A 12,621-nucleotide genomic window follows, 5' to 3' on the forward strand; every position below is an offset into this window, starting at 1 on the left:
TATGATTTTACGTAAACTTCAATTTCGTAATAGAATAGAATTATCAGAATATTCCATTAGTATTCAGTTTGAGTAAGTACATGCGACTGTATAATTCTGAGCAATTCATCGTCACTTCAAACTAACAAGTACAGTCAGCAACAAAAACTAAGCCTTCATCATAGCTCTTATCACCTTGACAATAGAGTCGATTGCAGTAAGTATATCTGTGTTGCGCACTGTACCTACTAAACAGTTGGGAACTCGGTACTATGTACTGGGACTGTGGTGTGTTGGGTGCTTTCACCAATGAAGACTAAAATTAGTAAGACCGGCCGTATGCTTGTTTGCCAATGTCACAGTATTTCAATCACTACAAATCACTTATAAAACAAAGTCCCCCGCCGCGTCTGTCTGTTTGTGTGTTTGTTACCGATAAACTCAAGAACTACTGTACGGATTTTCATGCGGTTTTCACTTATCAGTAGACTGATTCTTGAAGAAGGTTTAAGTGTATAATTTGATAACCCGTACGAAACAGGGGCGGGTCGCTAGTGTTGGATATATATATATATTAACCTTAGTTCTTTTTGTACCGAGACTGACTGAAATAGCAAGACACGGTCGTACGTTTCCGTTAATAATTATGCACTACATCACCTACTTATCTATATATATATATATATCACCTACTTATCTATATATATATATATATATATATATATATATATATATATATATATATATATATCACCTACTTATCTATATATATATATATATATATATATATATATATATATATAGATAAGTAGGTGATGTAGTGCATAATTATTAACGGAAACGTACGACCGTGTCTTGCTATTTCAGTCAGTCTCGGTACAAAAAGAACTAAGGTTGACTGAAGTAGCATGACAAATACGAACGTTTCCGAGAAAATACGATGGAAAACAATTATCTGTACGTATTATCTTTTCCAACGTATAATCATACTCTGTATACTACTTAAATATACTCTCACATCACACTAAGGAACTTTAAAAACCGAGAAATAAACCCTCGTCTAATCAGATGGGTTCTCTGGATAATATTTGTGGTTTTCATGTCACTAAATGATGTCACTGTAAATATTTTGATTTAAAATGTGAAAAGCCCTCGAGGCCTAAGATAAACGTACTGGTGCTCGACGCGTACATACATGTCATCTTGAAACTTAAGTCATTATCAAAAGAGGTGACAGCAAATCTATTGGGCATTAGCATGTCGAGCACTACTACGTTTACTGTATTTCAAGTAGGTATAGAGTTCGTATCAAGCTCTCGTTAAATAATAAAGTCAGCTTTTTTTGTAATATTTTTACAACCTGCCTCTATGTTTCTCCAACCTTAATAAAATTATATTTTATCCTGAGAACCCAGAATTCTTAAAGGTACATAAAACCAAAGACTATAACCCTTATCTTTTATGAACAGAAGACCACCTTTTTTACCTACACGTGATATATTTAATCCCAATGACATAATAAGTCTGTGGAAACACCCAACCCAACCCACGCTGAATACATACCCAACACATAGACATTACATAGCGGCGCGGATCGATACTGGACGGCTATCTCGCTCTAACGTCTCGCCTCTCTCTCTACAAGGCTTTGACGCAATTAGCCTTTATATATCGTCGTTTTAGTCACTAGTTCTGAACCTTATTGTAAGGGAATAAGGTATATCTATGATCACTAGTTGAAAAATGGACGCAGGTCTTTGTCACAATCAGTGACAATTGTAATTCCTTTGTTCTTTCTTTATTGCATTTTGAAAGGGTTTCATTTCGTGTTTTTAGGGTTCTGTACCTCAAAAGGAAGAAAACGGAACCCTTATAGGATCACTTTGTTGTCCGCCTGTCTGTCAAGTTTTTATGAAATACTCTTCATGTATATTCATAGAAGCCGTAGCTTCAGCGTAGCGGGTCTACGCCGTACGAGCGGGTCTACGCCGCACGTCGTAGCATCGATTAGGTACATAAATGAATCACTTACATTACTTAGAATAAAAAAATGGAGGCCTATTCCACTTGTGACGTGGAACTGTATGGCTAATTCAGTACTATGAAAAAAGTGGACATATTTGTTCACCTAACCTAACCTTGTACCTATAGGTCTACTTAATTTATGAATGAGAGAAATGAAATGAATGACCTCATATATCTACGACGCCATTTTTTTACTTTTTTTATGTGGTGGTGGTTTTATATTACAAAGAAAATAATCGACAGTGGAAATTTCAAATGTGTAATTGGTACTTATGACACTTACCTAGGGAAATTGCCCAACTTTGAACCTTTTGGTGACTAATTAAATTCATCCTATATGGCACTTTTACTCGTACTTTAAGTATGTACCTACAAATCTTATATGCTCAATGCTATTATTATTACCTACCGTAAAATGGGGTGGGTAGGGACCAAACTGACGTTCAAACCTCGATAAAACTTTATTTTTATATGTGGCAAACTGATTTTTATACATAATAATTATTCCGGTTGTTTGAATTTTAGTTTTTTTATGATTTTGTGTAGTTCCATTTCATAACTTTAAAGATAAATACGAATTAGTAGGAAATCCCAGCTCACCCCGTAGTAGGGGTGAGGAGGGATTTCCTACTAAGGTGAGTTTTGAAAATTGTTGAATCGACACTTTGGGATTATGCACATTATAATAGCTTGATTTGTTATTAGAACATATAATTTACGTAGCAGTAGCCTATAAAAACCAACTTACCCCTCTGTCATCCCTCCTCACCTCATTCATAATCCAACTGCCCTCGTAATCCCTACTCACCCCATTTCAAGGTAATTACTTAGCAAGTTAGATTTAGCTATGTTTAAAGCATGCCTAAAGGATGACTCACGCTAGACCGGGCCGGGGCCGGGCCTGAGCTTCCGGCGCTTCGTTTTCTACGGAAAGCTCCACGTGATCACCGATCAGCCGTCATAGAAAATGATATTTCGGACGCCTCGGCCAGGGCACAGGCCGGTCTGGCGTGAGTCATCCTTAAAGCGGCTCGTGTCGACAAAAGAGCCCGTTTTCGCCAAGTTTATTTCAAACCTCAAAGATAACCGACAAATCATTTCAGCCCTTATCGCATGTTCACAATCTCGGGAACTTTACCAATTTCGCTCGCCGCTCACCAGAATATATTTCTGAAGTTTTCTCTTTATCGGGTCGCATCTTCAAAGTACACTCGCGGGCAATAAAAAGAGATTTTTTAGAAATGATTTTTCGTAGTGGCGAAAGCCTTTCCGCGAAATTTCAAGTCTCGTTACTAAGAAAATATTTGTTCCGACACAAACTTTCTTCTCCGTACTGGCTCCGGGAAGAATTTAGAACGACAACCGTCTTTCTTCAACCGTCGTCAAAAACCCATGATATATGATTCACGATTTACGTAAAAAACAAATTCTACTCTAAGAACTTAATTGTAAGACATTAAGGGTATGAAAGTTACATGTAAACTATATTTTTATTCACAACAGTATCCACTGAAATACTAATAAAAATCTTTATTAATAAAAAACAAAATTAAAAAAAAACCTAAACGTTATAAATTAAAACTAAACTATAACAAATCTTAAACTAAACTTATAAGTAAAAAATGCTACCTAGGTCACCTTTATGTGTTATGGTGCCCAGATGGCTGGCAGCGTTACCGTTTTGGATGGCCAGGCTTATTCTCTGGCCGAGGTTGCTGCCAGCCCTCCGGTCACCTGAGATGTCAATGAGGCGCTGAGACATTTCTTTAAAGAAAGTTTTTGCGCTATGGCCCACTACGCCAAACGGCGCAAATATGAATGTAAACTTATCAATTATAATGAATACTGCTGAAGTACTTCAGTACCTACATAAAGTTCTAATCACAAAAACATTACGAATTAAGAAAGAATAAAGCAAAATGTAAGCGTAAAAGTGGTCCACTCAATCCCAACTCGGATTAGGTAAGATAATAAGTCGGATAAAGAGGAATTAATCTGCAAAAGTAGGTCGAATTAAACATGGCTTTATGTTTCCAAGTTGGCGGTTCAAGGTTTTTAATCTCGCCTTTGAGTTGTGACTTAGGCGAGGTGTATTATGCCAATGCCGACTAGTCAAAGAATGTCTTGAGAAAATATTTTATGATTTTCTTTTGTGTAAGAAGTGTTTGATCTACGTATTTATAATTTTCTTGGTCTTTATTATTTACTTCTTGAGGATTCATTAAAGAAACATAATTTACGTACGGATATCAATTTAGTATTTAGTCGTATTAATTTATAAATAGCAGGTTTAATTGAAAATATGTGGGTACTAAATTACTTTACGTATTTATTTAAAGACGGTAAAAAATGAGGGCAGTTAACTTGTGTTTTTTTTTTAGATTGCAATACTTCCACGAAAAAAAAAAAGATTTCGCTTTAAATAAATTCATGAACATTCAAATTTGGCATAAGTACCTAACCACTACCTACCTAAACGCAAAATTAATATTTGGCCTCAAATTTTTTTAATGAATATATACCAGCATTAACTGATATTAAATCATGATTACTGGCGGGTCTATTGCGAATTATGTGCCACAAAATTTTAAATGTTAATGCAAAAGTACTTGATTTAAATGTATACCGAAAGTACGCTTTTCATTACATTTTTCCTACTCAAACCGACCACCATATTCAAATCACGTCTCGCTAACAAAATCATCCATGAAAACGAAAAACTCCAAACACCAAAACTTACAAACTCTTTACAGATAAAAATGAGGATCCTTTCCACCCTCATTCTGGGCGTTTTACTACCCCTAGCGGCGCGCGGCGACCAATCACAGCTCGAGCTGTCCGAGGGCCAGCCATTCAGCGAGCAGCTATTCGGCGAGGGAAAGAGGCAGATAGAGACGCCGGAGGTGGTTCTGCAGTTGAAATATGACCGGGGAGAACTGAATAGGATATATTTGGCGCAGTTTCGCAAGAACAAAGAACGCTGGGCGCCGTCAGTGCCTGCCACAGAGAATCTGTGTTCGGACCTGTGCCACTCAGGTTTTTTTTTGTTTTTTTTTTTTGTGGTTTCGGTTAAGTGATGTGAGTGTTTGTGTTTATGGTTTTATGTTTGTGGAAATTTGTTTTGGATTATGGAGACGGTAAGTTAAGTACCTAGTCTTTTTATGTGTAGTTGTGTTATAAAATATGCTCCCTTTTATCATATTTCATTTGTTTGTAAATAAAAATTAATTGATATAAAATATATTAACAAAAACTTTAATCAGAAATATCTTCTATAATATACCTAACCAAAAATAAATAATAATAATCAAATATCAATGAATTCACATACACAGCACAAAGGAAAAACATCCCTTAAATTAGTACAATGTTTTTTGGTTTAAGCGTTTTGTCAAGAGCTTATTATATCTCAGAATGGATATTTATTATGCGTTATGTATATGATGTGAGCTAATGTACTTAACAAAATATATAAAATTTAATTAAATTTAAAAGTCTTAGTGTGGTCATCCTTAATATGCACTTGATTTATTTATTTCAAGTACTATAATTAATAGATAGTAAATATATCTGCCAGAGTATCAACAAAAAAAAAAGTTGTATGATTTTTTAGACGATGAAAGTGGGACTTGCGTGGGATCGAAACAATATTTTAGGTTATGAATAAATTTTAGCCTAACTACCATTTGACCATTATTTATTTAATGAAACTCAGCCTCACTGTGCAGAGGGGGAACGCGGCCAGTGTCCTGGGAACAATGCCTCAGGCTAGATTAGGATTAGATTTATGATAATTTCCTAATTATGCAATAATGTATGAATAAATTTTAATGAGACTACACAATTAAATAAACATAGAATAAAATACCTACCTTAATGTCCTATTTACTTAATCTCTTTTTAACTTGTTAGTTAACATATTAGTGCAATAATGAATATTTTCTTATTTAAATATTTACTTGACTTCATACTGTTTTCTTCTTTCTTCGATATACAGTGTGTATTATTGATACGACCACATATTCTAAGGGTAGTTAGTATAGGCCCAATTGGCCCAAATGATTCAACTTCATAATTATGTTTAACTAAAGATTTTTTTTAATAAGAAAACTTTCGTGAGGCACACATTAAATATTGATATTAAAACGGGTCAATTACATTTTTTTTATAAACTTAACATTTACTGACTTGACGTCATAATTGCAATGCAGTGCCACTCGCAAAAAAAATGAAAAATTAATTGCACTCTAACTCTATAGTTAAGGGTAAATAAAAAAAATTACCCGTATCATGAGACTGAAATCTACGCTTCGGTTCAATTTGCTGTTGTATTAAAAATACACTCTGTTTTCAATCTGTACTTATTAGAGGCTACTTTTAATTGGAGATAATTACTGTCATTTGACCCTCCAAAGTAGTCCTTAATTGGGATAAGATTGGTCAAGCAAGTGAGTGAACAAATTGATTGTTAGTAGTTCTCAAGCCCCCCGTATCACCCGAGTCGTTTGATAAGAGATCGACGTGCCCCTCAGAACATGAAGGTACTTTCTAACAAGGTTTTTAGCTTGCCCACAAAGTAAAAAATCTCTATTATCAAATTTAGGCATAATATAGTTGGTCAAACCAATTTGTCAGTCAGTAAGAACCAGGAAAACTATACTCATCCTTTTCTTTTGGGTGCTAGTACTAGTGTAAGACAATGATAGTATGATTCTCTATGTCTATGATGGAAATGAGACAGTTTGACAAACTATAATTTAAATCTCATATAAATAAAGTTTATTAGGTATTTGTAAACTTTTGTATGAGTTATTGTTGTAACAAATACCTGTGAAAGAGGCACCGTTCTGCCTTCTAAATTGAATAACGATATAAGTACATACAAATAAAAATAGTAAATAAAATATAAATAGGTATGAATGCCTAAAATTTGCTAAAATGGCTTGTGAAAGAAAACCTCTGTCCCGAAAAATTCCGACGTAAGAAACGCGACGGGACTCTCTTTTTATTAATAGTACACCTAAGTATACAATTTATGTAGACCCGAATACCACTACCAACTTTAACCATAGATTTCGGAGCATAACTAGACCAAAACAAAAATAGTCTGCGCCTTACCTAGGCGAAAAAAATCTTGTTTACAAAAGATGTCTATGAAGCTATAGTCGCACCAATAAAAGTCTGTCGCTGCTTTTAATGAGTTTTATAGACTTTAACGTAACATGTTTAACCATTTTTTTTTCGTGTATTTCCGTAAATATCATTTCGTGGCCACTGTGAAACAATTTAATTTATCTATGGAAAATAAATCAGTTATAAATAGAAGTCTCTTCTCGGACGGCTCACAGGAATTATATATTATATTTTTATATTTAATTATAATTATATATTTTTCTGTGTAAAGGACTGGGCGGGCTTCCCTGCGGCGAAACATGCGCAGACATGATCCCAGTGGGCCTCAAGTCCCACCTGATGGAAGACCCACACGAAAACATAACAGACGCTGAATACGGGGAGCCTCGTGTGGGCGTGTGTCCGACACTGTGTCAATACGGACTGGGTAAGTACCATTGATCTGTCTGAGTACCTAAGACTTTGCTCGAATCAACGCTGCAGCAGTAAAGGCGTATCCAGATCAGTCAATTTTTCGCCACCGATCGAATCAGGAGATGCGGACGCAAACAGCAACTTGGCTCGCTGATTCGATTGCCCGATCAAATCAGGAGGTGCGGACACAAAAATGCCAATTTTCGAAGCTAGAATCTATGGAATGCTAGGATCTGTACGTGCGTTTGTTTATGGTTCTAAAATTGGTGACTAAATTGTGTACGTGTGGACGCTAGATGCGATTGGCGCCAATTATTTTCCTGATCAATTCGACCGATTTGATCAGGCCCGTCTGGATACCACTTAAAGCAACAGCGATAGTGCTGCAGTCGCTATTCGAATGTAAGGTCAATGTGGAGAAGACCGTCTATAAGGGAAGATCTTCTACGAGATCTCTCGTCGCTTTTAACTCTTGCGCTTGATTGCGTTTACAGAAGATCGGTAGAGCAGAAGGAGTGAAGCTCTTCCTTGCTGACTGTGTTTGAGCGACGCACGTATTCCTATCCCTGCAATAAATTTTATATTGCGGTCTGCTCCATATTGACCTTAACCAAAACGCAAAGTAATAAGACCCTACGCCGACAATCTGTTGAATGTAGGAAATAGGTAGTTGGATATGAGCAATGCTTGTTCAGTCGTACTGAAGATCCTCGAGAAGCAATAGGATGAAATGAAAACTACTCGATCTCACGAACGATTTCTCAAATTTATTTTTAATCTTTGTGATTAAAATGCAATTTTGTCAAACAGGTCAACCGCTGTGCGCGTGCAGCAGTGGGGAGTTGCCGGTAGCTTGGGACGTCGTCTGTGCTGCTTTCTGCTCCGACAAATATGAGCTCAGAGGTGAGGTCCTTCACAACTTGAGATGAGAGAACTTGCATTAACCTGCTTATCTTGTTTCGTACAGACCGCAACCTTTTAGGTCAAAAATCGTGGGTTCGCATCTCGGTGGTGCTGCCAGAATATAAACCAGAAAAAGTTCTAAAAAAATGCAAGGATTTGACTAAAGATTCGGTCATGATCTTTATCATTAGGTACAGTCGCTATCATATATATCGGAGCGGCCACGGTGCACAAAAATATCTGAAAATGCACTCTAACGCCTTGACAATAGAGGCGTGTTCAGATATTTGTGAGCGCCTCGGCCGCTCCGATATATGTAATGGCGACTGTACACAGACATCAGGTTAATTTTCTCTGTCATATGCAGCTCAGGAAGTCGTAAGAGAAAAATCTTATAACTTGTTAGCATGCCTGTTGCGTCTAAGGGTCCTCTTTTAAATGGTTAGTTTAATCGACACATAATTCACAACATATAAACAAACAATCGAGTTATTAAAACTGTAAAGCCCTTTATCATAAATTATACTGCCCAGGTTGTCCAGCCTGCTCCACCGACCTCACGACTGCTACTGCAGCCGCGGCGGGCCGTTCCGTGGCAACCGCCCTCGTGCTGTCAACCTCCGACGGCTGGACGGCGTGGTGCAACGCCCAGTGTCGGCAGGGGCACGGCGGGGCCGCCTGCAACTGCGACCGGGCACCCTTCCAGTAACCAACAACTAGCCTATAACTGTAACCAGTATCTAGGATAACAACCGACGCCAACGTTAATTATAATAACATGCCTCGCTAGGGAAGCGGTGACCAGTCTTAAACAACTGTAACCTACAAGAGTAACCAACACTCACGTCAACCTCTAGGCTCGTAAGCATCAGGGAAAATTAAAACGAGGTTATAAGTTTGAAAAATTCTGTCGCTGTTATGCGCAGCCCTACAAAGTTCAAACATCAACGGATTTTGTATGTGGACAGTAACGTCAGTAACATGACACCGTTTCTTCATGTATCCACAAGTCAGCTAACCATGGTACCAACACTATTAATTATTTATTTTTATTTTTATTCTACCGTTTAAAGTTGATTGTCCCAAAATATACAAGTTTTACCTTTGTGTTATTTAAGACCTTTTAAGAGATTTCAAACCCTTGTGTTAAATTAAAACAAAATAGCATATTTTAAAGTTTTTTTACGTTTTTAGGTGCTTGATGAAATTATGTGCAATATAATTTAATTTTTTAAATATATATTATATATTTTAAATATAGGTAACAATAACAGTATTTTTTTGTTCATTATATTAAGTATCAAACGAAAAAAGGTGCATTGGATCGAGGACCATTCGTTTTTTTATTATCTTTTTACTATAAATTATTTTGCATTATAAGTACCTACAGTTATTCTTTTTTTGTTTAAAAAAAATATTATAAAATATTTTATAATTGATGAAAATTAAGGTAGGTAAGTTTAAGAACTTAAGCTACTATATTTTTCATGGTCAGTATTCGTTGACATATCCAAATGTATTTTTTAATCATATACATACCTAGTAAACCTAAATCAATCATTTAAAACAGTAATTATAACTAATGTAATCACTAGAGTAAGAATAGCGCTAAGCAACATTATATCATTTAATTGTATGATAATATAAATAAAAAATACTGTGTGAAAGACAATATAAATTAATAATTATAAAGAATTACGTAAAAATACGTTTATTCGTAATGTAACTTAGATGTTGTGTTCTAACCATTATTTTATTAAATATTTACTTTCATTTTGGTTTTTTATTTTGTTCATTTACAATTTGTAATCCTACCAGTCAATTAAGACGTTGAGTTGACTCCCTAAATTCTTCAATTTTAATAATTGGTAATTACGGAGATGCCGTGAGTAGATGTCGTTGTGTGTAGTTCCGTGTTAACGATAAAAAAATGTCATATTTTGATTGTTTTTTTTTTAAGAAATTGAGTAATTAGAACCAATAATAATAGTTTCGAGTTTAAGACGCTTCACGTACCAAGTTGCGATACTAAATAGAAAATACATACATATTGGATACCATTTCATTTACCTCCTGAAAATGTGAGTTTTAAGGTATATTTGTGTTTTGTTTTTAGTATAGTAGTTTGTGTAAGACATACAAAAGTAAATTCTTAAGTGGATACCTACTTCGTCATCTACTAGCCCAACAATAAAATAATTTTTTTTTGTCAATATTTTCATTTTTGATACAAGCCTTTATCACTGACTGTACTTTCAACAGGCAACTAATAGAATACTCATCAAGACAATTTTAACAAATCCTAACGCAATTAGGTTGCCTGTGTCCAGCATCAGATCAACTCTATGAAAATCAAACTAACTTATATGATGAACCATAAAAATCAAATTTACGAAATGTAGTAGGTCACATCCTGTGTACCGAACATGATTAACTAACCAAATTTCGAACTAAAGCTATCTATAGAAGAATGCAAACACTTAAGAAAGTATCCACTTAAGAAAATAAATAAGATACTTGAAATATCTACCCTTTAGTATAAATGCAACTATATATAAATACAACTTAATCTTATTGTCGATACCACTTAGGTACCTGCTACCCAGTTAGATGCCAAAAAAAATTAAAAACTCGCTACAAGATCCTTTTTTATAATCGTTACTTAAATTAAAGTTAACATCGTGTGAAGAATATAGAATTAAATACTTACATAAATCAGCATTAAAAAAATATCGTTTATTTCAGGCTTTTAGCCCTTAACACACTGATACAAATTCAAACACCATACATTACTTATACATTAAACTTCAAATACAAATTATAATAAAATTTGATCAAAATACACATTTCATAAAAGAACTTATATTTAAATGTTTGCAATTTACGTCTCAAAGTACACTACATTTTTTTTCGCTCACTTTATTAATCCACTTGTGATTTATTCGTATTATTTCTAAAGCGTCTAAAACTACATGTACATAGTAGTAGCACATTGTACTACTAAACTAAAAGTATCTTACAACACAAGTATGCCTATGTCTAGTCTGTTAACGGTAGATATTAAACCACGTAGGGTTAAGAAAATCTAGAACTAGGTATAATAATAATTTAACATATTTCAAAGTTATTCGAAATAGTTCAATCTATGTTGTTGGGATGGGATGCGGATTTTACACACTCTTTAAAGAGTAGGTAAAAGGAGGCGCCTGTTTTATAACAATTTGTTTATTTGATTATTTTATTGAGTATTCATAAGCCATAGGTAAGTAAAAAAATAGAATAAGGGATGAATGTGGCCGGGATATGCGTCTGGTAAGATTGATTGTCTTGTATTATTATGTTAAAAACAAGTCGGGTACTAGTACAGCAGGTAAATATTATTTTAATAATTTTAACTTCATACACTTTTATTTTATCCAAAGCAACCAATGACTTGAAATTAGTTTACCCAATATTTTTAGTGATATTTGAGACCGGCTTCATGTCTACGCGTTCTTAACGTCTCTCATCCGGGTAACTATTAATGAATCTAGTTGCTATCCCAATTAAAATCAACACACCAATGTCGTGCCCTTGTCTCAGTCACTATTCTATTCTCAGTGTCATTTGTAAGTGGACGCTAAACATTGTAATAAGTAGGTAGAGTAAGACCAAGAAAAGTCTGCAGCGATTTTCATAGCCCACGCAGTGCAAGTGTTATTTTAAACGTCAAACTTCTATGAAATTATGACGTATAAATAACACTGCGTGGGTTATCAATATCGATGCAGACTTTTCTTGGTCTAACTCTATAAAGAAACCAGAGCGAGATCTATTTTCTTTGTAATGACATTTTTAGCAAAGACATATAAATACGAGACATGACAGAGCAAGTCGTTTTAAATTGAGAGCGCAACTTCAATTGTATGGGAGCGCCTTTTCGCCGGTCGGTTCCTGTGACTCTTAATTTGGTAATAACTTAACGTTATTTAACATTGAGTTTAGAAACTTAAAATATTATTTTAAAATATATTAGGGCCAAAAAAATACTTTATGAAACCACGGGTGACCCTAGGGGCTGGCTCATTCCTAGGCCAAAGAATAGGCATAGCTATTCAGCGTGAAAATGTAGCCAGCTTTATGGGCACCCTTCTGCAGGGGACAGATCTGGGGGACCTAAGATAGGTG

The 12,621-nt window shown here is 35.1% G+C and overlaps 1 protein-coding gene across 1 annotated transcript; it reads left to right on the forward strand.

Annotated features, from left to right (window-relative positions):
* Nucleotides 1–4,647: 4,647 nt before the first annotated feature.
* Nucleotides 4,648–9,726, forward strand: LOC134802696 (uncharacterized). The gene is made up of 4 exons (XM_063775340.1): nucleotides 4,648–5,040; nucleotides 7,409–7,564; nucleotides 8,362–8,454; nucleotides 8,988–9,726. The coding sequence occupies exons 1-4, from the start codon at nucleotides 4,764–4,766 to the stop codon at nucleotides 9,161–9,163; spliced, it is 702 nt and encodes a 233-aa protein (XP_063631410.1). The 5' UTR covers nucleotides 4,648–4,763; the 3' UTR covers nucleotides 9,164–9,726.
* Nucleotides 9,727–12,621: the final 2,895 nt, after the last annotated feature.

The sequence above is a fragment of the Cydia splendana genome, chromosome 25 (assembly GCF_910591565.1).
Source record: "Cydia splendana chromosome 25, ilCydSple1.2, whole genome shotgun sequence".
Classification (NCBI taxonomy): Eukaryota; Metazoa; Arthropoda; class Insecta; order Lepidoptera; family Tortricidae; genus Cydia; species Cydia splendana.

What these genes read in the sequence shown, in the direction of transcription:
- LOC134802696 (XM_063775340.1), top strand. Translation starts at nt 4,764, where the DNA reads ATGAGGATCCTTTCCACCCTCATTCTGGGCGTTTTACTACCCCTAGCG. An exon ending in ACTGTGTCAATACGGACTGG is followed by an intron (nt 7,565 to 8,361) that starts GTAAGTACCATT and finishes TTTGTCAAACAG; the next exon opens with GTCAACCGCTGTGCGCGTGC. An exon ending in CGACAAATATGAGCTCAGAG is followed by an intron (nt 8,455 to 8,987) that starts GTGAGGTCCTTC and finishes TATACTGCCCAG; the next exon opens with GTTGTCCAGCCTGCTCCACC.